The sequence below is a fragment of the Rhododendron vialii genome, chromosome 2a (genome assembly GCF_030253575.1).
Source record: "Rhododendron vialii isolate Sample 1 chromosome 2a, ASM3025357v1".
Classification (NCBI taxonomy): Eukaryota; Viridiplantae; Streptophyta; class Magnoliopsida; order Ericales; family Ericaceae; genus Rhododendron; species Rhododendron vialii.
This window is the reverse complement of record NC_080558.1, coordinates 46,033,796-46,061,786: the sequence shown is the minus strand read 5'-3', so window position 1 is coordinate 46,061,786 and position 27,991 is coordinate 46,033,796. Positions and strand designations below refer to the sequence as shown.

The 27,991-nt window shown below is 38.1% G+C and overlaps 4 protein-coding genes across 7 annotated transcripts; 2 read left to right on the top strand and 2 right to left on the bottom strand.

The window, feature by feature from the left end:
* On the top strand, positions 1–21,741 carry LOC131317923 (protein NLP7-like). Of its 2 annotated transcripts, none has more exons than XM_058347626.1 (4): positions 1–659; positions 2,624–2,671; positions 2,782–3,793; positions 3,941–4,534. In XM_058347626.1, the coding sequence occupies exons 1-4, from the start codon at positions 360–362 to the stop codon at positions 4,381–4,383; spliced, it is 1,803 nt and encodes a 600-aa protein (XP_058203609.1). In that variant the 5' UTR covers positions 1–359; the 3' UTR covers positions 4,384–4,534. The 2 variants fall into 2 exon arrangements, with proteins under 2 accessions (XP_058203609.1, XP_058203608.1); XM_058347625.1 differs by lacking the exon at positions 3,941–4,534 and adding an exon at positions 21,128–21,741 and having other exon boundaries at positions 79–659.
* Positions 12,662–27,788, bottom strand: LOC131317921 (SUN domain-containing protein 5). Of its 3 annotated transcripts, none has more exons than XM_058347623.1 (4): positions 27,500–27,788; positions 25,411–26,750; positions 15,362–15,447; positions 12,662–12,860 (listed from the first exon to the last, which is right to left on the bottom strand). In XM_058347623.1, the coding sequence occupies exons 1-4, from the start codon at positions 27,678–27,680 to the stop codon at positions 12,677–12,679; spliced, it is 1,791 nt and encodes a 596-aa protein (XP_058203606.1). In that variant the 5' UTR covers positions 27,681–27,788; the 3' UTR covers positions 12,662–12,676. The 3 variants fall into 3 exon arrangements, with proteins under 3 accessions (XP_058203606.1, XP_058203607.1, XP_058203604.1); XM_058347621.1 differs by lacking the exons at positions 12,662–12,860; positions 15,362–15,447 and adding exons at positions 23,604–24,054; positions 25,242–25,327; XM_058347624.1 differs by lacking the exon at positions 12,662–12,860 and having other exon boundaries at positions 14,963–15,447.
* On the bottom strand, positions 15,615–16,675 carry LOC131317925 (SUN domain-containing protein 5-like). Its single transcript, XM_058347628.1, is given in 3 exon segments — positions 15,615–16,102; positions 16,104–16,418; positions 16,421–16,675. Coding segments are annotated over 3 exon segments (918 nt in total). The 5' UTR covers positions 16,550–16,675; the 3' UTR covers positions 15,615–15,628.
* Positions 18,467–20,979, top strand: LOC131317924 (protein NLP7-like). The gene is made up of 4 exons (XM_058347627.1): positions 18,467–18,724; positions 18,850–19,389; positions 19,829–19,876; positions 20,029–20,979. Exons 2-4 carry the CDS (start codon positions 19,081–19,083, stop codon positions 20,947–20,949), a joined length of 1,278 nt encoding a protein of 425 aa, XP_058203610.1. The 5' UTR covers positions 18,467–18,724; positions 18,850–19,080; the 3' UTR covers positions 20,950–20,979.
* Positions 27,789–27,991: the final 203 nt, after the last annotated feature.

Genomic DNA, 27,991 nt, shown 5'->3' with positions numbered 1-27,991 from the left:
TACTCTGTCTTTCGGCAAGTCACCTCTCTCTCTCTCTCTCTCTCTCTCTCTCTCTCTCTCTCTCTCTCTCATACGTTCTTTCTTCATGTTTCTTTTTGTTGCTCAACCTCGATTTTTCATTTACAGATCATTCTGTGTACTCCATTCCCGATGTTTGTGCGAGTCCAAAAATTAGACTAAACATCAGACATGCTCTCCATAAATTGATTTCGTGCCCGGAACTTCAGGACTGCCTAGTTCAATTTTGGGCACCCACAAGAACATTGGAGGGGCGGACTTTGCTTACAACTCAATTCCAACCTTTTGCTCTTGGTGAATCGTACAACACGGATGAGAGAAAATGGCTTTGTGAATATAGGATGGGGATGTGTACGGAGTATAACTCCTTCTACGCAGATGCAGAGAGTGGAGAGGAACAACTTGGGCTTCCTGGCCGTGTCTTCCTCAATAAACTCCCCGAATACGCTCCGAATGTGGAGCATTACACTCTTAAAGAGTATCCACAACGCGACCTTGCCTTACGTTGCGAGATATTGGAATCCTGGGCTCTGCCAGTGTTTGAACAATCCAGCCACACCTGTGTTGGGGTACTTGAGATAGCGGATAACCTTTCTTGGCATGACAAAAAATTCCTCGGCCACATCCATGATATTTTTCAGGTTTGTCACTAGTTAGCAGTTTTGAATTTCTTTTCTCCTTTTTCACGAAACTTGAGCCATTTATAAATTTCAGCTTTTAGGATTATTGATTGATTGAATTGTTCTCAACTAAGCCTGTTTTCTACTCGCTTGCCCCCTTAATGTTTGTCTCGTTGGGAATTAAACTTTTTAAAATATGTCTCCTTGAAAGGTTAAATTTGATGTCCACCCTTGTCTCCTTAATGTTTGTCTCGTTGGGAATTCCAACTCTTCGAGGTAAATGCATGTCCTTTTAAAATATGTCTCCTTGAAAGGTTAAATTCGATGTCCAGCCTTGCCCCATAAATTGTCCTCTCTGATGCCATTTGGCTTTGATTTTGGAGCATGGTTCGGCAGCAAAATAGATATATGGGGGCCATTGTTTTAGTGATATTATGAGAATAGCCACTTTGTACATATTGTCAAAGGTTAGGTCTATCTCCAATCATCCCTTGCCCATAACCCAAACGATTGGAGACTACATAGGTTATGTTGTTTTTGTTATTATATACTAATTCTAATAATTTATTAAAGGACCTGGATCATATCCATTTGGTACAAAAAACTGGATGGAGTTTTGATAATTTCGGGTGTATCCTGGACTCATTTTGATGATCGGAACAGTTCATTGTATAGAGCTCGTCAAGTAGACTAATCTGGCCAAAAATCTGTTTACTTGAATATTGCTCATATTAATCTTCAAATAGATGGGATCCAGTTCGGTGTTACTTGTTACAATGTGAATGTGTTCTAAATCATATTTTGATCAATATGCGATCAATGTAATTTTTGGCTTGGTTTGACATGTCAATGAGCTCAACAAAATGAATGATTCTAATCATCAAATTGAGCTCTGGATGGAACCGAAAGTATCAAAACTGGATCCTTCCTGTTTTTTTACAATTGGAGAGGAGCTATTTGGATAAGGGTACCTACTGCTTAAAAATGTAGGGTACATTATTTTTCATGGATTTGTCTGAACTGAATGAGTGCTGCTACAGGTACATACACTCATGTACATATGCCGCGTACATACGCATTTTGAACTCGTCTCGAGTCTTAAAAAAAGGATCCGACCCACTCATTTTGTTCAAAATAGTTTGTTTACGGTCCCTGTAAAAAATTAACTCAATCTGATATCGGTAAAAACGTTTACGAAACATCCACCTGTGCTAAGAATCCAGGCCTAAATTCTAAAGCAAAGTTGGATGTTTCGTAAACGTCTTTACCGAAATCGGATTGAGTTTATTTGTTACAAAGACTGTAAAAAAACTATTTTGAACTAAATGAGTAGCTCAAATCATTTTTTAAGAATCCGAGGCTGGTCCAAAATGTGTATGTACATGAATGTATGTACTCATAGACTTTTCGGAACTGAATGTTGATATCAAACCTCCTTCAGTAGCCTTTATTTATCGAAATTCCTAGTGTGTTATCTAGTTAATTTTTATACTTTGGTCATCCTTTTATTTTATGTTTCTGAAATCTTCTTCTCTTTCAATGGACACGAGAAAATATTGGGGTCCTCCAATTTCTTGTGGCGATAGCTCCTCTTACACAGGTGGTGCTTTTGACAATATGAGTATGCTTAAGCTACGTGGTCATCTTACAGAATCAGGAGTGGTTTAAAACACTACATTTTGAAGTCGATGATTAGGCAACATTGAAATTTAAGATACACTTCTGTACATTGAAATCTTGTGTTCCTTCGAAGAAACTATTCATATGTCTGAATACTAACACACAAAAGACCCAGGGTCATTTTCCAATAAGCTGGTATTTCTGTGAGCCAAATATTATACAAGCATATATGTAACATTATATTCTCATTGCTTTGCTTTGCTTTACTTTGACCAACTTCAACTTGTAGATATTGAATTTGGTTTCTCAGTTAATATGTTCAGGATTTCAAGATTCCTGAGTTGTTTCTTTCCCTTTCTTTGCAGGAGTTTGGTCCGCGATGTTTTGATGGACATAAACACTGCAAAATTCAAGTGAGTGGCGAACCCTGATGCAATGTTAATCTGGGTTTTTTTCCATTGGATTATGTCTGGAAGTTATGTATTCTCACAAGTATCCTAACGTGGCAATACTTTCGAAACAGGATGGGGACGAGAATAAAGCTCTTACAACTGCCTTTCAGGAACTGAACATGGTATATGAATCCGTGTGTAAAATTCATGACCTCCCTTTGGCTTTGACATGGGTCTCTTGTTCTTGCAACCATTTACTGCCAAAACAATCCCAATTCTTAGTTCTAAACTATTGTGATAAAGCATATTGCAACGGATATCTTTCTTTTTGGTTGCGTCAGTTCATACAATTCAGTGAAGTTTGTCACTTAAGAAAGGGGCAGGTTGCTGGGAGGATACTTTCATTTCCTAACTTGTTATATTGCTCGGACGTAAAGCAATTCCACATAGATGAGTTCTCACTGGTACCCTTTGCCCGACATTGCAAATTAGGTGGTTGGTTCACAATGTGCTTGCAAAGTAGCTACACTGGAGATGAATTATATGAACTAGAGTTGTTTTTGCCCAAAAGCACCGAAAACGATGAGAACATATTGACCAAATTGAGGTTGATATTGGGAACAATGGAGAAAAATTTCAAAACTTTCAAGCTTGCTTCTGGGCAAGGATTGGGAGAAGCATTATCCGTAGAAGTTATCGACTTTCAATATGGTCAAAGAAGTCATTCCATTCAAAAGATCCTAGCTACTAGATTTATTCCTAGTCTTGAACTCGTACAGGATGGAGGAGTAATGTTGCAGCAAGTTCAACAGGATCAGCCATCAATGGATGCCATAAATAATGGAATGTATGTCATTAGTGAAACACAAAACTACAATTTTCCTTGTCTTGATTCCTTTAAGAATGAAAAAGTGACGACACAACTAGATTCATCCGATCGACAGTCAATGGATCCTTCAAACAGGGGACAGAATGTCGTCATTGCAGAACGAAACATCCTTGTTGTTTCTAGTTCAAAAAAAGGTAAAAGAAAGACGCAAGATAGAAAACATAAAAAAGCTGGAGTTAGAATTCAAGTTTCTTTAGAGGAGATCCTCAAATGTTCGAACATGAAGCGTAAATATGCTGCGAGGGAACTCAAAGGTAAAGAGAACACTCCCAAACTTTAAGATCTGAGTTTCCTTGTTGTCCAGATTGTAATTTTCGACTTGATGGTCTCACTTGAGATAGAAATTGTTGGGCTTTTGGCAACATAAAGTAGAAATCTTATCTGAGTTGTTTGTTTTGCAGTTAGCATATCTACGTTGAAGCGTGTCTGTAGGGATTTTGGCATCCATAGGTGGCCCCCTCGCAACATAAAAAAGGCCCGGTCCTTGCCTGTTGAGAACTTGGGGCAAACCCCACAACTTAATTGTGATTTGCCTTCAAATCAAGCCTCAACTAGTGTTGCTCACATAAAGCCATCATTCCAAGTTGCGAATATGGTGACAATTAGGGCAACATGTGAAAAAAATACGATAAAGTTTCGGCTATCTTTGTCGTCAAGATTAGTAGAGATGCAGCAAGAAGTGGCTAAAAGGTTGAACCTCGAGGGTGGAACTTACTATATCAAGTATAAAGATGAGGAAGATGTGTTAATTTTAATAGCTTGCGACGAGGATTTACAAGATTGTTTGCACACTTCTAGATCTCTGGGCATAAGTTCGATTGCGGTACAGCTTGAGCTAAAGTAGCCAATCACCAACTTACCTCTTGTAAGTATCTGATGGTAGTGCTGCGGCTGCTGCCGTAAAGATCTGCACTTGATGTCGTTTTTTTCTTCTTCTTGCGGTTGTTCAATTAATCATGATGATGTGAGGAAGTAATGCTTTCTTTTTTCAGCCACTCCTATTTTTTTACTTTTATGACTAGTAAATTTTGAATGCTTTTCTTATAATTTTGTACAGTTTTCTCTCGTCGACACAAAGTAATAATGAAACATAAATTACGCAAAAATTACAAAATTAGGTCAAATCTAATCTCAGTGGTATTTTTGTCATTTTAAACATTTGGGTCCACTTGAGCTTCTCATGTTCATGTAAGACTCTTTTTATGGATCTTAAAACAAACAAAACTAGAAAGGCTAGGAGTGCGATGACCCTTGACTTCCCAAAAGGTCCACTAATGCGTACAATTTCTCTGAAAAAGGAGGGAGCAAACAAAAACTTTCTGTTGATAAGTTGGGGGGTAAGGGAACACGGGGGAGGCATGTTGTACCATCCGGACCGTTGATTTCGTCAATCAACGGTCCGGATTGCACAGTGTGGTGCGTAATCTCATCCGTCCAACCAAATTGCACAGCACGGTACCCCAGAGTACCTGCCCTGGTTCGGGGTAAGGAGAGCACTCTTTTGGTGTGGACAAATCTGCCACGGATTAAAATTGCTCACGTATTGCAACTGTAAAAAATAACTGAATTGTTGAGGATAACTTCGTAAATTTAATATATAGCAGTTGCTTCAATCCCAGTTTCCACGTTTTGCAATTTCAGATGAAAGCCAGTTCCACATTCCATTGCCTCCTCCGTACACACGAACCCAAATACTCACATGCGAGAGCAATGGAAGGTGGAGTTTATGTTCTGACAACTACAAGGTTGCCTTGCCATTCTCCTTATATTAATTTGCAATTATATGTTCAAAATTCATGCAGAATTTATAAATAAGAGTCTACAATTTTGTTTTCTTTTTCTGCAGAAGATGGCTTTGTGTAAAGTTAGACGGTGGAATTGAGACCAAAAAACTAGGGTTTATTTCTCATTACGTTATACTTATACAAATGTAAACATTAATTACACATTAGACCATTATCTCCTAATCTACTTACATAAGAGATTAAATGTAAAGTACAACTAATTACATATAAACCAATAACTTAACACTCCCCCTCAAGTTGGTGCGAAGATATCAATCAAGCCCAACTTGAACACGATGGGGTGAAAACTCTTGCTACCAAGCCCTTTTGTGAATATGTCGGCCAGTTGATCTTCAAATCTCACAAAAGGCATACATATCAAACCTGCGCTCAGCTTCTCCTTGATGAAGTGTCTGTCAATCTCTATATGCTTCGTTCTGTCATGTTGAACAGGATTATGAGCAATGTTGATGGCAGCTTTATTATCACAGTAGAGTTTCATGGGACCATTATCAGTAAATCCTAAATCACGTAACAAGGTTTGGAGCCACAAGAGTTCACAAACGCCATGAGCCATAGCTCTGTACTCAGCTTCTGCACTAGACCTGGCGACCACTGATTGCTTCTTACTTCGCCAAGTAACCAAATTTTCCCCAATGAAAGTACAATAGCCAGAAGTAGAGCGTCTATCATCCACAGAACTAGCCCAGTCAGCATCAGTAAATGTCTCCAATCGCAGGTGACCATGTTTAGAGAACAAAATTTCTTTTTCTGGAGCTGATTTGAGGTACCTCAAGATACGATAAACTGCATCCAGATGCGAAACACGAGGATCATGCATAAACTGACTAACAACGCTCACTGCATAAATAACATCTGGTCGAGTGTGAGCTAAGTATATCAATAGACCCACTAGTCGCTGATAGCTCTCTTTGTCAGTGCACTCTCCAACATTACCACTAAGATGATGATTCGCCTCAATAGGAGAATTTGCAGGTCTACAGCCCAACATATCTGTTTCTTCTAAAAGATCAAGTATATACTTCCGTTGGGAGATAAAAATACCTCTATCAGACCTTGCCACTTCCATGCCAAGAAAGTATCTTAGTGATCTCAAATCCTTAATCTCGAATTTTTGAGCCAGACTAGATTTGAGATTAAGAATTTAATTCACATCATTGCTTGTCATTATTATATCATTAACATACACAATAAGGATAGCAACCTTACCAGCGCCTCCCTTGATGAACATAGTATGATCTGCATGACTCTGTTTGTGTCCAAACCCTAACATAACCTTGGAAAATCTGTCAAACCACGCTCTAGGTGATTGTTTTAGCCCATATAGAGCCTTCTTCAATCTACACACCTTCCTTTCAGCCTCAGAGGAAGAGAAACCTGGTGGTACATCCATGTACACCTCCTCTTCTAACTCACCATGGAGGAATGCATTTTTCACATCAAACTGGTGAAAGGGCCAATTCAAATTGACAGCACAAGAAAGCAGAGCTCGCACAGTGTTTATCTTTGCTACTTGTGCAAACGTCTCCTCATAGTCAATACCATAGGTTTGAGTAAAACCTTTGGCAACAAGTCTCGCCTTGTATCTCTCAACTGTACCATCAGCATTTTGCTTAACAGTGAAAACCCATTTGCATCATACTGATTTCTTTCCTCCTAGATGTAATACTAGCTCCCAAGTGCCATTCTTTTTCAAAGCTGTCATCTCTTCTACCATAACTCCTTTCCACTTAGGTATTATGAATGCATCCTGCCAATTCTGTGGAATACATATAGAAGAAAGAGACGAAACAAATGCATGGTACGAAAGAAAAATAAACGATCATACGAGACAAATTGAGAGATGGGATGTTGAGTACATGACCTAACACCTTTCTGAAGAGCAATAGGGAGATTATCAGACTCAATAAAGGGGGGTTCAATAGGAGAAAATTCATTACCAGATAAGTCAGCTGAGGAATTCGGAACTGGAGCAGGGGATTGTAATTGACAAGGTGGTATTACACATGAGGACTTTCCTTTTTTCTGTCTGATGTAGGTCTTTAAGTTAGACCCTTTCAGTCATTGTGGTAGTTCCTCAATATTGTCACCAATGTCATGAGTTGCTTTTTCAGCAGTTATTGGTTCCTCTCTAAATTGTTTCATCTCGCCTTCACCATAGTTATAAAAAGAGGTCTCTTCCTCCCTCATCTCTTCCTGCCGATACTCCCCCTGAAGAGATGGAGTGGAGAGAGAGTAAAAGGACACTGTTTCCCAAAAAGTAACATCCATAGAAACATAAAATTTTCTAGAGTGAGGATCATAACATTTATAGCCCTTCTGGGTAGGGAGTACCCAATAAAGATATACTTATGGGCTTTAGGACTTAACTTGCCCCTAGAGGGATGAGGGACATGAACAAAACACATACAACCAAACACCAGCGGTGGGAGAGTGATGACGTGAGAACTGTGAGGAAGACACTCAATAGGAGTTTGGAACTGGAGAACACTAGATGGCATACAGTTGATAAGATAAGTAGCAGTCAAAATCGCCTCTCCCCAAAAAAATTTGGGAACATTCATGGTGAATAAAAGAGAGCGAGCTACCTCAGCAAGATGACGATTCTTGCGTTCAGCAACTTCATTTTGTTGTGGAGTGTCAACACAAGTCGTCTGATAAAGAATGCCATTTTTGTCTAGGAATGCCCTAAAATTCCTATCTATATACTCAGTTCTATTGTCACTACGGAGAATTTTAATATTCGTATCAAATTGAGTGCGTACCATGGCATAAAAGGATTTAAAACAAGAAAAAACATTACTTTTTGATTTAAGTAAATACACCCAAGTAACACGAGAATAACAGTCAATAAAAGTGACAAACCACCGAAAATCTTTAAGAGAGGGAATAGGGGAAGGACCTCAAACATCAGAATGGATAACTGTAAAAGGTGACGCACTCCGTTTATTAATAGGCGTATAAGATAAATGTTTATGTTTTCTAAGCTCATAGGCTTCACAAAAAAACTGACTCCTAGGACAATACTTTATTAAATTAGGAAAAAGTTTCTCTAAAATTCCAAAAGAGGGACGACCCAATCTACGGTGCCACTGATATAACATAGTAAGAGCTGGACCCATATTTGCTTGTAGAGCAAGACCACATGACATGGGTGGACGAGGTTTAGATTCCAAAAAATAAAGCCCACCATGTAATTTACCACTGCCAATCACCTTCCCTGTATCCAGTTCCTGAAAGATACAATGAGTAGAAAAAAAGGTCACAGAACAATTTGCAGAACGAGTAAGACTACTAACAGACATAAAATTAGTGGCAAAGTTGGAAATATGTAAAACCGAAGATAGAGAAATAGAGGGAGAATAACGAACAGAATCCTTCCCTGAGATAGCAGAGAATGACCCATCTGCTATTCGGACCTTATCCTTATCAGAATAGGTAGAGTAAGAATTAAACATAGAGGAACACCCAGTCATATGATCTGAGGCACCAGAACCTATAATCCAAGGAATAACAGAAGATGCAGTAAATGCATTAGTCCGAATACCTGTGTGAGCAAAATAAGATGAAGTAGGAGCTGCTGTGGAAGAGGAAGCTATAGTAGATGGAGAATCAGCCCGAGCCATAAGGCGCCTAAGAGTTTGTATCTCCCCTTGAGAGAAACCACCATCATGATCAGATGATGCCTGAATCCCAGAACTAAACCCAGAATCAGGCAAGGTGCCAACTGTAGACTCTGAAACATGAGCATGGGCCCGAGAACGCACTGGACCACGACCATGGCCACCGCGTCCACCCCCACGCCCACGAGAGGGCTTGCCATGTAGCTTCCAACAAAAATCCCTGGTATGACCAGTGTTGTGGCAATAATCACACTGGAGTGACGCACGATCAGGAGGCCCGCTGCTAGTACCAGACTGTGACTTGCCACCCTGGAGAATAGGCGTACTATCAAAACCAAAATGACCCTGAGGAGTAACAACCAGGGCAGAATGATCAGAAATAGGAGGGTGCAACATAGCACCCCTCCTACTCTCCTCCTGCTGAACAATAGAATAGGCATCTCCCAATGATGAAAACGGAACACGACCCAACACCTGCACTCTAATCGGATCAAGCTCCAGATCAAGACCAGCAAAAAAGTCATAAACACGCTCTTTCTCCATCCTTTTTAGCCAATTAGCAGCATCCACAGCACAAACAGCCTGAAAGCCCTGATAATAATCAAATTCCCCCCAAGCTCCACTCAAGTCAGCAAAATACATAGCAACAGAATGATGATTTTGCTCCAATGTACGGAGCCTCTTCCTCAACTCAAAACATTGTGTATCATTACCCTGTTGAGAATAGGTCTGGGCTGCAGTAGTCCAAATCTGATGTGGAGTATCAAGCAGTAGGAAAGTATGGCGAATATCAGCTCTCATAGAGTTAAATAACCAGGTCATGACTAACGATTTTCGAGATTTAAATTTCTTGAGTTCGACCGCCTCAACAGGTGGAGTAACAAGACCCTCAATGAATTAGGACATCCTTTTGGCCTCAATAGCCAAAGTAAAAGTACGAGACCAAATCAAATAGTTGGTACCATCCAACTTAATTTGGCAAATATTCAGAGAAAAATTATCTATAGTCCATACACGACTCAACTCATCATTCGTACTAGCGGAAGCCTTTTGTTTATCTTCTGACATTTTAACACACCTAGATTATGGCAAACAATTTAAAAAACTTGATTATTCGGATCCAAACTCAAACCAGTGTAAATAACTCTTACCCAAGCCAAATAAAGACACCAAATCTGATCCAACTAAAAAAAAACAAAGAAATCTGAACTGGAGGCAACCGAGTGTTGTACAACGGCAGGAAAAAGTAAGAATCGACTGGGGTAATGTCGGAAAAGTCTGGAGAGGCGTCGTACGGCATCGGAAGTGGCAGTATGGCGCCGAAAATGGCTGTGCAGCGTCGAAACTGGTCGGGATTGACTGGGATGATGGCAAAACTAGTCGGAAAGTCCAACAGGAGCAAGGACGACTCCGGGTAATGATTGGCAAGTCTTGGGCAAGACCAGACGCCGTTGGAAATAGCCGGCGAATCTCCGACGAGTATGGGTGACGTCGAAAAAACGATCAGAACTCAAGATCTGAGTTCGTCGGAAGTCACAAATCACTACAAGAAAAATGAAAATTAGTGACGAAAAAGTGGCGATGAAATTTAATTTTGTCACTAAATGAGTATATTTGGCGACGAAAAAATAAATTCGTCACTATTTTGATAACTTTCGTGACTAAATAATTTCGTCACCAATTATGCCTGTTTAGCGACGAAAAAAATATTTTCGTCACTAAAGGTATCCATTTGGCGATAAAATACATTTTTCATCGCTGAAAGCTTAAAAAAGATGACAAAATTATTTTTTGTCACTAAAGATAATCATTTGGTGACAAAAAATATATTTCGTCGCCAAATGTGAGCAATTTAGTAATGAAATATTTTTTTCGTCACCAAATGCTTAACTTTGGTGACGAAAAATAATTTCGTCACCATTTTAACGCTTTCAGCGACAAAAAATATATTTCGTTGTCAAATGGGTACCTTTCGTGACGAAATTTATGAATTGTGCTTTGTCACTAAATGTATTTCGGACATAACTCTTTACTAAAATCTCCGATTGGGATAATTCAAATTGGGTTTGAACAATAACTCAATTGCCTACAACTTTCATGTTTATCAAAATTGCTAATTTTAATGTTTAAAGGTCCAAAATTACATTCGAAATATATTTTCATGTTAAACATATGTGTTATATATTAGATATTTCAAATATTTACTGAAAAGTGTGTGTAGTGCAGTTGGTTAGAGATTGCGCGAAAAACTCAAAGGACTCGGGTTTGAAACCCAGCAGGAGCAAGAAAGATGGATTTCTTATCCCATATGAAAACATCTTTCGCAACGAAAAATTTCGTCACCGATTTCTTATATTAGTGACAAAAAATTTCGTCACTAATGTGACCCATCGGTGACGAATTTTTTCGTCGTCAAAAAGCACAATAAGTGAGGAAAAAAATTTCGTCACCAATTATTCACTTTTTGGTGACGAAATATTTCGTCATCAAAAGGCACTATAGGTGACGAAAAATAGATTTCGTCACCAGGTAGGAATCCTCGACAACCTTTAGTCAACAAATTTTTTTTCGTCACCTATATTATTTGTGACGAAAAACATACAATTTATAACGATTTTCATTCGTCACCCAATTGAATTTTTCTTGTAGTGAATCAATTGAGTCCTCAAATCCAATCGTCAAGACTGTTCGTTGATTGCCGACAATGGAACAGATCTGTTCGTTAATTGCTGACAAGACTCAACAAGGTGAGCCAGTCGTTGTTGGTCACTAGATCGTGTGCTTTGATACCATGTAAAGTTAGACGATGGAATTGAGACCCAAAAACTATGGTTTATTTCTCATTACGTTATACAAATGTAAACATTAATAATACATTAGACCCTTATCTCCTAATCTACTTACATAAGAGATTATATGTAAAGTACAACTAATTACATATAAACCAATAACTTAACACTTTGGTTTTGGCCTAGAATAAGGATTTTGAAGTCCGAAACTTCAACTATATAATACAACAGCATTACCAAGTTTCAGAGTGGTACAATGAGCTAATGAATTTTTTTTTCTAAAGGAAACAAAACTAAGTCTAACCCTTAATGGGCAGATGTTAGAGCATCCGCAATGGAAATAATCAAATTCAATAACCAAAATGTGCCACGTCAGCATTTGATTATCCATTTAGTTCATAATCAAACTTAACAAACTTTACCTCCACACTGGTTATTTTTGCATCTCTATAAAAAAAAACCCCCCACAATACGCAATATACCTATGTCCAATTACAAACGAGTTTTAATCACGCACCTGACCACACCAAATTATTCGTCTCGATGAGACGATTCTAATGTGGGGTGTTTTTTAGTTTTTTAGTTTTGAGTTTGGTTATTGGGTTTGGTTATTGAGTTTTGGTTATTGGTAAAAATTATTAAGTTTGGTTATGGAATGGATGGAATTTGATTATTTGCTAAAAGACTTGTAACTTTGCTTATTACAATGTGAAGTGTTTTTTTAGCAATGTTGTTAAATTTGTTTATCCATACCAATTTGCTTATTACAATATGGATGCTCTTAGGTGCTTCAATTCCTATACTAAAGAAGCCGTAACTGCCACAGGAAAAGGCTAAAAAGCATCCAGATCTCAAAAGCTTTGGATCGAAGACTAGCTAGAGCAAGGTAATGAATATGGTCATACAGCTGCTAACAAGTATCAAAATCCAACCCTTCTCGGCTTGCATAGATTACCAGATTCTGGGGCTCCAAAAGACATCAAGACTCGCTCTGAAACTAACCTGAGAATTGCAAGAAATGCAAAGCAAAAGCTCACCGCCAGAACAGCAATCTCTTTCTTTTCCAGACTTGCCTGGTCACTTACGACCTTTTCTACATCTAATCTGCAGAATCAAATTTTATACCCGAAGAAAGAGGGGTGGAAAAAATTAGGTAAAAGCATATCAGATACGTTACGAAGAAATAATAGCTGATGATTTGTGATTATCCAGGAAATGGAAAATGATACTAAATGATAACAATAATGGTGACCACTGAGAGTTATTATATCCCTTCAAAAGAGGCTCATAGATTTTGAAGGAACCCTACATTTTGAATGGACATCTAGTTATCCTACCTAATCTGCTATCACTTTAGAACAGAAATTCTTCCTATAAAGTGGCTGAATATTGAAATGACCAAATGCACAGATTTTTAAGCTTTTGATTAAGTCTTAAGTACAGAAATAATTTAGTTATGAGTTTTTGTTACTTGAGTTTCACCTTTATCAAACACTTCCTCAAACCCTATGGTGAAGAAAACAAATGGCATCCGGTTATTTCATGAAGCTGCGTACAGTGGAAACCCAGAAGCTATAAACCATCAGGAATCAGCATTATAACAGGGATAAAACCAATCCATAGTGCAGCTCATATCGAAAATAGTTGCAACCAAAAGCTCAAGAATTTAGCCACCTTCGCATAGCATTTTCAATGCCTACTGATAGGTGCTGAAAAGCATCCATTTAATCCTTGTAATTTATGTTTTGTCGGTCCATTTACATTGTTACTTAACGCGTTTTAGTGTTTTATGGTGTATGCAGGCCTCGGAGATCAATGGGTGCAAAAAAAGGTGCAATTTGGCAAGTCTTACGGAGTTTTACCGCAAAGATGGGAATTGATTGTCTACGGCATCTGTGTGAATTTTGGTCTCGGGAAACCAATATCGTCTGAAATAAAATCACAAATTGCAGTGGAGTATTGAATTACGTCAAGCCGACGGTCCAGGTGTATGGGATCCTAATTAATTAGAATGCATCAATTTGGATTTAGTAGGAATCCCGAGCCGAGGAATTAAACTCATGGATTAATATGGAAAATGCCAAAATAGGAGAGTCTAAGATAGAAAAGAATTCTAACTCTTAATACAGTGAGTTATTGACTAAGGAAGGGTATTCTATTACCTATTCTCGGCAACGCTTATAAAAGGTCATCTTGTATAAAGGGGGGGACGACGGTTTTCAGAGGGGATTTGTCGAAGAACAGAGGACAGAAGCTGCGCATATCATTAACTTCACGGACGAGAACTTCGGCTTCGATGGCCGGCTAAACCTCTTGTCTAGGGGGAAGATGAAACTTCGCACCAAGTAACTCTATTTTATGTATGGGTTTTTAGGTTTATTATTCGGATTGATTGTATAACTAAGAACCCTTTCCGTTTCAATTGAATGGAATGATTTTGATGGTTTTAATCTATTGACTATTTGTATGCATGCTTTCAAATACAAGTTATACAATAGTTTTCATTGATTGTGGTTGGAGTTCTGAGATAGATTATACTCGTAAGGCGGGACCGTACTTCTAAGACGGTCCGTGCTATGGGATAATTTATACCTTTTAACAACTCAATTATTTTTCTAGACGATTATTGCTAGGGTTTGCAAGCCCTAATAATAATCCATAACAACTCAATTATTTTTCTAGACGATTATTGCTAGGGTTTGCAAGCCCTAATAATAATCCATTCTGATTCGAATAATTAATCTCGCCTATGCATGTTGGAGTTACGAGGTCGAGGTGGATTCGAACCCTAGATTTTTCTCTCCAATCGTTACAAACTTTCCATTTAATTATTTCTCTTAGTTTAATAAATTCTCCAAATTCAAACAACCAAACTTCTTTTGCCCGAATTAATTTAAAAATTAATCGAATTTGTCGTAACTCAACCATACTGTCTCCGTCGGAACGATACTCGATCTTGACCACTATTTGACCACTAGTTAATTCCAAGGTTTTATAAATTTATTTTTGACACGGAATGACGCGGTCACCTACCTTCACTCCAAAACAGGTGGAATAAATAACCTCAAAGTATGCCATAGCACGAAGTGTATCAACCTCCTCTTCTATGTATCATAAGTCGGAATTGGAACATTATAGAATCTAATGTATCCAAGGCAAGGTCGAATATATTTAACTACATATCACACACTTTCACATTTATGTAAAGTATTCATGGTCCTCCATGATCCCATATACAACCTAAGATCTGTCACTTTTGAGTCACATCTTAATGCTTTTCCTTGACAACCACTGAAATCCGTAGCAGCCTAAGCTTGTAAATGTGTAATTCAACAAAAGATTCTCAAGAGAGAGAAATAAAATAAAATCAACACATTTGTTAGTGGCATTTTTAGTGATCTGTGGCTTAATAATAGATCAATGAGAGTTTCCCATTCCAGTAAATAACAGAAGGAAACATTTTATGGTATGGATAAGTAGGATTCGAAATATAGGGGAAACAAAACTAAATTTATCAAATCACGAGAGCAGTGCTTACAAATGGAACACGTTAAAATCAACTCAAGATGTGTAAACTAATTTTCTAGGTTAGGCAAATTGCTCACCTCAGCATCCCATTTTCTCTAACTACTTCATCCATTCGCAATGAGACAACAGCTTTCCACGCCTCAAGGTCAGTAACTCCTTTCTCCTGGAAAAAAGAAGAAGAATGCAAACGAGTTAAAAGTAGGGTTAAAACAATATCCTCCATTAAAACGATTCAGAGGTCAGTATGCCATAATCTTCTTCCATTCCAAGAGATCATTGATATCTGATCTACTCTTCTCTAAAAGCATCGAATATCTAGATAGCCTCTTTCTCATGTTCGGGCACTACGTCCCCTTGTCTTCGTTCAGTTCCTTGATGTATTCCTCCAGGACTGATAAGTTTATCTCAAGTGACCTCACTTTCTGCATTAAGATCTTTAGTGCTGCATCACCGTGAATTCTTCCATTTGGCTGTTGTCTAATTTCCATTACAGGATATGGGATGTTGCTAGTGACAGGACTCTTGAGGTGCAAGTTAGGCTTCTGTGGTTCGTCGATGCCTTCGATCCCTTGACTGGAAGTATGAACTGCCTTTTGAACTTCACCATCTATTTTCTGTTCACTTATTTCTGATTCTGGTATTGAAGAAGGCAACACAGTTGAATTAGGGTCAGGTAATTTAACAGTTGCAGATTGCTCGGAAGCCACTATGAGATCTTCAAGCATCCGCTCGATTGCATCAACGCCATATACCTCCACAACACTCAATGTGCAATAAAACTCCGACCCGTAATGACTTCATGATAAATTCAACTTAATTTAACTACCTTACCCATTTGGGTTCGGGAAGCTTAAAGCTTTGAGCATTCTTTGCATTTGCAGCAACAAATTTTCCTATTGGGGGCCATGTCTCAGTGGGATAAAACAAACTCCTGGACAACTCAAATTCCTTGAAGTTCGAGGAATAATGTTCCAAATTTGCAATTTTGACTGTGTCGACGAGAGTTTCCTCTGCCAGCTCAATAATGACAAATTTTCCCACGACAGAACACGGGTTTCTCAGATATTTATCATGGTCCTTCCCCAATATGTTGCTAGCGCCTTTTGCTTCCTTATTGTGAGCCACCTGGCCATCTCCTTTGCACCCTTAGCTGCTGAAGCATAATTTTATGATGTTCCATCAGGCTCAAGCCGGTACGTGATGTTAGCTTGCCGATTTGATGCAATCCCACCCTTCTCTTGCCTCATAAATATTACGAAACTCATCTAGATTAAGATAAGGCGAATGAGTTTTCCCTATCGGTGTTTGGTCTAATGTCTTTTGTTGCCGCTATTGCTGTCGAACCGTTTTTTCACCATCTCTCCAAAATCAATGGGTGTTAGGGAAGGTTTCAATTATGTACATTCGACATCGCACCTGAAAGTGTGTTTTTAGAGTGATCACAAGGAGTGGTAACAAGATTATCCTTTTGAACGGTTGGCACAACTCTATTTCTTTTGTATATATGATAACAGATTGGCCAAATATTTTGTATCATTTTATAAGTCAAATACTACTTATCAAGATCAATAAAATGATCTTTATGACATAATGATCTCAAATCTACTGCTACAGTGCTACTAACACCAAGAAATTACTGGTGGTATCACTAATGTGTGAGATTATCCTTTAGGGGGCATTTCCGCTGTATTGCTGGACTACAAGCTAATAGTAATATTCAAGTTGTTTCCGCAAAATTTCAAATTAGTTAATGTATGCGAGGAGAATTACCTATCTTGAAATCCATGAAAACATGAGTTTAGTCCATTTAATTTATCGGAAACGCTAGAAAAGCAACATTTAGCTTATTCCTACTTAATAGAATCAATCCTCCCGAAAATGGTTATGACTGTATCCATATTCCTGTCTTGTATTTGCTCAATATTTGTTCGAACTTTGAACTTTGTTCATAAAACAAAATTTATTTATTTAGTTACTTGGAGCCAATCGTTTCTTTTTTGTGTATATTGATACAATATCAATGGTCACAGTTTGTAGACAACAACTACAGATTCATTTGTGGTACAAGAATGTGATGTTCTTCTGTGACTCTTTATCAGATTATTCCATCAAAATTCTGCACTAAGTTGTACCAATTTTTTCCTTACCTTTCTATCTTTATAAGTGCAAAGACTATTACACAATCCAAAAGTTAAGATATCTTTATTTCAAAGTTCTGATATTTTTGCAGTATCGTTTTATTTTATTTTATTTTAATTTTAATGTTTACAGTAGTGAAAGAACCAGGTTTCATGATGAAAAATGAAAACATAATTTCAAGTGAAAAATCTGTAAAGCAAGAGAATTCCCTATAGTTTCAATCAAATAAACCTTATCGATGGCAAGTTTAGGTTGTGGAGCACCAGTAAAGCCCTCATCTCGAAACCACACAGAGGCCTTCATCTCGAAACCACACAGAAACCCTTCCTTCAAAACCCTTCAAATGAAAAACATTCTTCATATATTTTTTTTACACTTTCAAATTGTAAATTCCTTTTAAATGAGACCAAATTTTCATATATCAAGGAAAAATAAAAAAGACATAAAATTCAAAGTTTAGAAAAAAAAATAGTATTTTGGGAGGAATGAATGAGTTCTTAAAGTCGGATAGAAATAAAAAATGTCGTTGAAGAGTGAGTGAATAGTGGTACACTTTAACAAAAAAAAAGGATTTTCAAAGTAAATAATTGGGTTGGAGATGCTCGAAGAGAAATAACGAGTTGTAAAATGATTAGGTTCTAAACTTGTAGACACAGATGTCTTTTGACCAAGTCTTTTTAATACTCTCTTCGTCTCTATTCTTTTGTCTCTCATTCTATTTCAACCAGACAAAAAATTGATTATAAATTTTAATTGGTAATACTGTTACAATAAGGATCTTGTTTGATAGATTTCAATGAGCACTTTTAAAAAAAAATTTAAAATCACCTAAAATAATATAGATCGCAAGACATAATTAATTGAAAAATGGCAAGAACTCTAAAAAATAAAAACTAAAGAATTGAGACAGAGGGAGTAGTGGAGTAATACATTATTATAGGGTGCACTGTGTGATTTCGTTGGAATAGAGGGGGTGTTTGTGAAATTTATCTTGGATGGGGTGGGAGGAGACGGTTGACTTGACTTTTATATAAAAACCAAGTTGAGAGGAGCTCTCGTTTCTGGTTTTGAGGATTTCTCTGCAAAATTGAACAAGATGCCGGAGTACTCCGGCTTTCAACGAGACAAAGAAGATTTCCTTCCCGATTTCAAAGAGTACATGGAGAGGAATGAACTCAAATCTTCTCGACTGAAGATTTCTGAACACCCTGGCTATAAGTCTCATTGGTCAAAGTGCAATCGGAAAGGCGTTGTATGGGTTTTCTGGAACCTACAAGACCACGACCTTCCTCTCTCTTACGGCAAGTCTCTCTCTCTCTCTCTCTCTCTCTCTCTCTCTCTCTCTCTCTCTCTCTCTCTCTCTCTCTCTCTCATGTGTTCTTTCTATTTTCCTTTTTGGTTGCTCAACCTCAATTTTGATTTACAGATCAATCTGTGGACTCTATTCCCGATGTTTGTGCGAGTACAGAAGTTAGACTAGATATCAGACATGCTGTCCATAAATTGGTATTGTACCCGGAACTTAGCGAGGCCCTAGTTCAATTTTGGGCACCCACAAGAACATTGGGGGGGGCGGACTTTGCTTACACCTCAAAACCAACCTTTTGCTTTTGGTTATACCACTAATATACTGAGATCGTGGCTTTGTGACTATAGGATGGGGATGTGTAGGGAGTATAATAATAAGTTCTACGCAGATGCAGAGAGTGGAGAAGATCAACTTGGGCTTCCTGGCCGTGTCTTCCTCAATCAACTCCCCGAATACACCCCGCATGTGGGGCATTACACTCTCAAAGAGTATCCACAACTCGACCTTGCTTTACGCTGTGGCATTTATGCATCTTGGGCTCTGCCGGTGTTTGAACATTTTTGCCACACCTGTGTTGGTGTACTTGAGATAGTCTGTCAATATAGTGCAACTTTTTATGATGAAAATTTTCTCAGCCGAATGTATGATATTTTTCAGGTTTGTAACTAGTTAGCATTTTTGAATTTCTGTTACTAACATTCATTACTACTCCCTCGCTTCTTCTTTTTTTCCCCCTGTTTATTTTACTACTTTTCTTGTTTGTTAGGCAAAGGATATGATGACTTCCTTTTTCACAAAACTGGAGCTAGCCGTATGAGTATGCTTAAGCTACATAGTCATCTTACAAAATCACAAAAGGTTTAAAACACGACATTTTGAAGTCGATGATTTGGCAAGGATCCCACGTTAGATACTAAACTATTATTCGTTGGAAGCTTGTGTGAGCCGCATATTATCAAAGCATACATGCGACATCATATTCTCTTTACTTTGCTTTGCTTTACTTTTACCCTACTTGTAGATATTGAATATGTTTTCTCAGATAGTATGTTGAGTATTCAAGATTCCTGAGTTGTTTCTTTCCATTCCCTTGCAGGAGTTTGGTCTGCGATGTTTTGATGGATATAAACACTGCAAAATGCAAGTGAGTGGCAAACCCTGATGCAATGTTAATCTGCATTTTTTCCCTTTGTATTCTGTCTTGAAGTTATATGTTCTCACAAGTATCCTAACGTGCCAATACTTTTGAAACCGTACGGGGACAAGAATGAACCTCTTACGGCGGCTGCCTTTCAGGAACTCAAGATGGTGTATGAATCTGTGTGTAAAATTCATAACCTCCCTTTGGCTTTGACATGGGTCTACTGCCGTTCTTGCAACGATTTACTGCAAAGCCAATTCCAATGCACAGTTCTTGAATATCTTGACAAAAACGATTTTGACTTAAGTTCTTGGATACTTTTGAGTTTCGTAAGAATAATTAAATTTTTGCACTTAAGAAAGGGGCACATTACTGGGAGGATACTTCCATTTCCTAACTTGTTATACTGCTCGGACATAAAGCAATTCAGCATAGCTGAGTCCCCCTTGGTACCCTATGCCCGATTGTGCAAATTAAGTGGTTGGTTCACAATGTGCTTGCAAAGTGGTTACACTGGAGATGAATTATACGTGCTAGAGTTCTTTTTGCCCGAAAGCGACGAAAACGATGAGAACATATTGACCAAATTGAGGTTGATATTGGGAACGATGGTGGAACATTTCAAAACTTTTAAGCTTGCCTCTGGGCAAGGATTGGGAGAAGCATTATCTGTTGAAGTTATCGACTTTCAAAATGGTCAGAAAAGTCATTCCATTCAAATGATCCCAGCTACTGGATGTATTCCTAGTCTTGAACTCTTACAGGATGGAGGAGTAATGTTGCAGCAAGATCAACAGGAACAGCCATCAATAGATGTCATAAACAGTGCACAAAACTACAATTTGCCTTTTATTGATTCCTTGCAGAATGGAAAAGTGACAAAGCAAGTAGATTCATCTGATCAGCAGTCAATGAATCCTTCGAACAAGGGACAGAATGTTATCACTGCAGAACGAAACATCCTTGTGGTATCTAGTTCAAAAAAAGGTAAAAGAAGACTCAAGATGAGGAACATAAAAAAGCTGGAGTTAGAATTGAAGTTTCTGTGGAGGAGATCCTTAAATGTTCGAAGATGAGGCGTGAAGATGCTGGAAAGGAGCTCAAAGGTAAAGAGTACACCCCCCAAACTTTAAAATCCAAGTTTCCTTGTTGTCCAGATTGTAATTTTCAATTTGATGGTCTCGCTTTAGATAGAAATTGTTGGGCTTTTGGCAGCATAGAGGAGAAATCTTATCTCAGTTGTTTGTTTTGCAGTTAGTATATCTACATTGAAGCGTGTCTGTAGGGATTTTGGCATCCATAGGTGGCCACCTCACAACATTAAAGATCCCCGTCCCTATAGGCCCTTGCTTGTTGAGAACCTGGGACAAACCCCACAACTTAATTTTGATTTGCCTTCAAATCAAGCCTCAGCTAGTGTTGCTCACATAAAGCCAGCATTCCAAGATGTGGATATGGTGACAATTAGGGCAACATGTGAAAATAATACAATAAAGTTTCGGCTATCTTTGTCGGCAAGATTAGTAGAGATGCAGCAAGAAGTGGCTAAAAGGCTGAAACTCGAGGGTGGAACTTACTATATCAAGTATAAAGATGAGGAAGATGTGTTAATTTTAATAGCTTGCGACGAGGATTTACAAGATTGTTTGCACACTTCTAGATCTCTGGGCATAAGTTCGATTGCGGTACTGCTTGAGCTAAAGTAGCCAATCACCAACTTACCTATATGGGCTTTCTTGTAAGCATCTGATGGTAGTGCTGCTTCTGCTGCCCTAAAGATCTGCACTTCATGTAGTTTTTTTCTTCTTCTTTCAGTTGTTCGATTAATTATTACAATGTGAGGAAGTAATGCTCTCCTTTTTCAGCCACTCCTATTCTTCCCTTTGTTGTTGGATCATGCCTAGTCGTTATTTGATCACAATCCATATCAAGGGTAATATCTCATTTGTATGGAAGAATAAAATCATGAATGGAAGAAATCTAGAAAACCACAAAGAGGTTGGTACAGAGGTATGCAACCAAAAACCACCTTGTTTTGGGCTAAGCATTGCACAATCTCACTGGTATTGAGCAAAAATACAGATAGGTGTTAATGGCGAGAGACAAGAGAAGAGAGGAGCGTGGTTCGTAGTTCAGAGGTTTAGGCACAGGAAATCTTATTAGTTTTAAGTCAATTTTTATGAATTATTGATTCATAATGAAAGAACTCTAAAAAAAAAAAAAATTTGAAACTCGTGACAAATTTTAATAAGTTTACTACCGACAAGAATAATTCAAAATTTGTTGACTTCCATGACTAGTTAATTTTGAATGCTTTTCTTATAATTTTGTACAGCTTTCTCTCGTCGACACAAAGTAATAATGGAACATAATTTATGCAAAAATTACAAAATTAGGTCAAATCTAATCTCAATAGTATTTTTGTCATTTTAAACATCTGGGTCCAGTTGAGCTTCTCGTGTTCACGTAAGACTCTCTTTTTATGGATCTTAAAACAACCAAAACTAGAAAGGCCAAGAGCGCGATGACCCTTGACTTCCCTAAAGGTCCACTAATGCGTACAATTTTTCTGAAAATGAGGCAGCAAACAAAAACTTTCCACTGATAAGTTGGGGTAAGGGAACACGGGGGAGGTGTGCTGTGCCATCCGGACCATTGATCTCGTCAATCAACGGTCCGGATTGCATGGTGTTGTTCGTAATCTCACCTGTCCAACTACATTGCACAGCACGGTGCCGCACGACACCTCCCCGGGTTCGGGGTAAGGAGAGCACTCTTTTGGTGTGGACAAATCAGCCACGGATTAAAATTGCTTAGGTATCGCAACTGTCATAAATAACTGAATTGTTGAGGATAACTTTGTAAATTGAATATGGAAAATTCTAAAATCCCAATGAGCTGACAGTAATAAGTATGTGAATGTATATTAAATGGTGCAAAAAGTTCATAGAATTACGTGTTTTCATTATTTTCTAGTGTACTTATCGTCAGCCCAGTGAGCTGACAATAGCAAAACCGATTGAATATACAGCAGTTGCTTCAATCCCAGTTTGCACGTTTTGCGATTTCAGATACAAGCCAGTTCCACATTCCATTGCCTCCTCCGTACACACGAACCCAAATACTCACATTAGGCCTGTCAATTGGCCAGATCCGATCCGGATCCGACACACCCGGATCCGATGAGACCCAAATCCGATCCGAATCCGATAGTGGTAATCCGGATCTGAATCCGAAAAATCCGGATCCAATCTGAAAATCCAAATCCGATCCGAAAACTTTTTTACTTCAAAAATTTTAGTAAAAAAAAATTATATGTTTCAAAAATATTTAATTTTTTTTCAAAAAAAATTATTTTCCGAAAAAAATTTTAAAAAAAATAAAAACACAACTTCTTAAACTTTTTTTTTTCAAAATAAAAAATTTACTGTTTTTTTTTAAAAATTTAAAATATTAAAAAAATAAAGTTGGGATTGGGATCTATAACAGATTTAATCCGATCCGTATTTGGATTACTGGATTCGGATTATCGGATCGACGTTATCGGATTCGGATCGGATTTTTCAGATCTGGATTCGGTCCATTGACAGGTCTAACTCACATGCAAGAGCAATGCCATTCTCCTTATATTAATTTGCAATTATATGTTCAAAATTCATGCAGAATTTATAGTCTACAATTTTGTTTTCTTTTTCTGCCGTATGGTTTTGGTTTTGACCACGAATAAGGATTTTGAAGTCCGAAACTTCAACTATATAATACAACAGCATTACCAAGTTTCAGAGTGGTACAATGAGCTAAGGAATTTTTATTTTCTACAGGAAACAAAACTAAGTCTAACCCTTAATGGGCAGATGTTAGGTGCTCCAATTCCTATACTAAAGAAGCCGTAACTGCTACAGGAAAAGGCTAAAAAGCATCCAGATCTCAAAAGCTGAGGAGAGAAGACTAGCTAGAGCAAGGTAATGAATATGGTCATACTGCTGCTAACAAGTATCAAAATCCAACCTCTACTTGGCTTGCGTAGATTACCAGATACCGGGGCTCCAGAAGACATCAAGACTCGCTCTGAAACTAATCTGACAATTGCAAGAAATGCAAAGCAAAAGCTCGCTGCCAGAACAGCTATCTCTTTCTTTTCCAGACTTGCCTGATCGCTTACGACCTTTTCAACATCTAATCTGCAGAATCGCAGAATCAAATTTTATACCCAAAGAAAGAGGGGTGGAAAAAATTAGGTAAAAGCATATCAGATACGTTACGAAGAAATAATAGCTGATGATTTGTGATTACCCAGCAAATGGAAAATGATAAATGATAACAATAATGGTGACCAGTGAGAGTTATTGTATCCCTTCAAAAGAGGCTCATAGGTTTTGAAGGAACCCTACATTTTGAATGGGCATCTAGTTGTCCTACCTAATCAGCTATCACTTTAGAACAGAAAATCTTCCTATAAAGTGGCTGAATATTGAAATGACCAAATGCACAGATTTTTAAGCTTTTGATTAAGTCTTAAGTACAGAAATAATTTAGTTATGAGTTTTTGTTACTTGAGTTTCACCTTTATCAAACACTTCCTCAAACCCTATGGTGAAGAAAACAAATGGCATCCGGTTGTTTCATGAAGCTGCGTACAGTGGAAACCCAGAAGCTATAAACCATCAGGAATCAGCATTATAACAGGGATAAAACCAATCCATAGAGCAGCTCATATCGAAAATAGTTGCAACCAAAAGCTCAAGAATTTAGCCACCTTCGCATAGCATTTTCAATGCCTACCTTCACCCCTAAACAGGTGGAATAAATAACCTCAAAGTATGCCATAGCACGAAGTGTATCAACCTCCTCTTCTATGTATCATAATTGTGAACACTATTAGTCGGAATTGGAACATTATAGAGTCTAATGTATCCAAGGCAAGGTCGAATATATTTAACTACATATCATACACTTTCACATTTATGTAAAGTATTCATGGTCCTCCATGATCCCATATACAACCTAAGATCTGTCACTTTTGGGTCACATCTTAATGCTTTTCCTTGACAACCACTGAAATCCGTAGCAGTTTAAGCTTGTAAATGTGTAATTCAACAAAAGATTCTCAAGAGAGAGAAATAAAATAAAATCAACACATTTGTTAGTGGCATTTTTAGTAATCTGTGGCTTAAGAATAGATCAATGAGAGTTTCCCATTCCAGTAAATAACAGAAGGAAACATTTTATGGTATGGATAAGTAGGATTCGAAATATAGAGAAAACAAAACTAAATTTAACAAATCACGAGAGCAGTGCTTAGAAATGGAACACTTTAAAATCAACTGAAGATGTGTAAACTAATTTTCTAGGTTGAAAAATTGCTCACCTCAGCATCCCATTTTCTCTAACTACTTCATCCATTCGCGATGAGACAACAGCTTTCCACACCTCAAGGTCAGTAACTCCTTTGTCCTGGAAAAAAAAATTAATGCAAATGAGTTAAAAGTAAGGTTAAAACAACATCCTCCATTAAAACAATTCAGAGGTCAGTATACCATAATCTTCTTCCATTCCAGGAGTTCATTAATATCTGATCTACTCTTCTCTAAAAGCATCGAATATCTAGATAGCTCTTTCTCAAGTTCGGGCACTACGTCCCCTTGTCTTCGGTTCAGTTCCTTGATGTATTCCTCCAGGACTGATAAGTTTATCTCAAGTGACCTCACTTTCTGCATTAAGATCTTTAGTGCAGCATCACCGTGAATTCTTCCATTTGGCTGTTGTCTAATTTCCATTACAGGATCTGGAATGTTGCTAGTGACAGGACTCTTGAGGTGCAAGTTAGGCTTCTGTGGTTTGTCGATGCCTTCGATCCCTTGACTGGAAGTATGAACTGCCTTTTGAACTTCACCATCTATTTTCTGCTCACTTATTTCTGATTCTGGTATTGAAGAAGGCAACACAGTTGAATTAGGGTCAGGTAATTTAACAGTTGCAGATAACTCAGAAGCCACTATGAGATCTTCAAGCATCCGCTCAATTGCATCAACGCCATATACCTCCACAACACTCATTGTGCAATAAAACTCTGACCCGTAATGACTTAATAAATTCAACTTTAAGTACCTTACCCATTTGGGTTCGGGAAGCTTAAAGCTTTGAGCATTCTTTGCATTTGCAGCAACAAATTTTCCTATTGGGGACCATGTCTCAGTGGGATAAACCAAACTCCCGTACAACTCAAATTCCTTGAAGTTCGAAGAATAATGTTCGAAATTCGCAATTTTGACTGTGTCGACAAGAGTTTCCTCTGCTAGCTCAATGATAACAAATTTTCCCCCAACGGAGCACGGGTTTCTCAGATATTTATCATGATCCTTCCCCAGTATGTTGCTAGCGCCTTTTGCTTCCTTATTGTGAGTCACCACCTTTGCACCCTTAGTTGCTGAAGCATAATTATATGATGTTCCATCAGGCTCAAGCCGGTGGGTGATGTTAGCAAGCCGATTTGATGCAATCCCACCTTTCTCTTGCCTCGTAATATTACGAAACTCATCTAGATTAAGATAAGGCGAATGGGTTTTCCCTATCTGGTGTAATGTCTTTTGCTTTTGTTGCTCTTGATGTTGCATTCCACAAACTAACACCGGGTAGCCTAGAAAGCTCTTCACTGCTTCCTCCCATTCACTTGTTCCCCGGAGCGAGTGCTCAGGAGTCGAAGGGTGATGATCAAGAACATGAGAGTCATTACTAGTTATTGATGCATTAAACTCTAGCAGAACCCGATTTACATAACTGTTGTTTTCATTTTCGACAAGAGAATATGCAGAGTCATAAAGCTTATCATCACGAGCACTGGAGTTAGTCATGCTTCTATTTTCAACTTGCAAGTTCCCTGCATAAAACGAATGTATACAAACATTACATAGAAATATAACCAAATAAAGAAATAGGTCCAATTATGGAGTTACCAATTCCTTTATCTGGTAATGACTCTGAAGTTTGTTGAAAATCACAACAGCACAAAAATGCACAAGGTTTCTTTGTCATCAATATACCATTTCACAAACGAGGCAGTGGTGAAATTAAATCATTGCAGTTTAAGACAAATTTATGACTCCACTTAACAACAGATAGAGGCACTAATACATGCCGTACTCCTTGGACACAGACAAACACAATAGATTAATATGGAAACAGGAAATCAAGAAGGAACAAGAAACGGTAAAAATAGTGGATTCCATCATTCAAATGGCAGTTCTAATCATTAAGCTAAAGCTTGAACTTGAATGCCTGTATACAGAGCACATTTACTTATTAATCACAAAAAAGGGCTTCCAAATCACAGCCCCTTTGATTTATTTATTTATTTATTCCTGATCTGCTACAGCCCCTTTGATTTGTAAAAGGGATGGGAAAATAAAAGAAAGTACAAGCCTATGACACTTATTTGGATCACTAAATGAGGTGACAAAGGAAGAGAAATTAAGAGAAAAACATGTGGTTTTTCCTCCATTTCTGTTTTCTTTCCTTTTCTCTCAATCCAAAGGCAAGAAAGACGAACAGGGTTGGCTAAAAACGGGGAAATTTGAGAATGGAAGAACGCCAATAGATAAAGCAAAAGACAAATCGATGAGAAAATACCTCCATTTCCATGGGTAAGGCCGAGTTTGGAATGGAACAGGAAAACCAGACACCAAAATGAGAAAACCAAAGGCAACGACAGCTCGAGAACGCCTTTCCTGTTGTTCTTGTTGTCGTTATTAACGAAATAGCTTCGACCTTTGGTACTTGTGGAGTGATGATTTCGAGGTTTCTTCTTCATCCTGTCATGGTCAATAATACGCAGTGAATAGCATTTTTTCTTTCTGGGTTCCTCTTCTTCTCTCGAACGCGGAGATTTGTGGGAAATTATTGGTCACCAATTCATTCCCCCCAACCAGCCAGGAGAAAACGGACTGGGGGAAGTCGCTGTGCAGCTTCGTGCTGCACAGCGTGCTGCGCACCTGCTGGCGAGACCTTGCAGGGATCGGTCCAGCGATCGAAGACGTTCACCACGTAGAGCTCGTCGAGCTCTACGTGCACGCCAAAAATCCGCCAAAAATCAGCTTGATCAAATATCGATAAGTGCCTCAT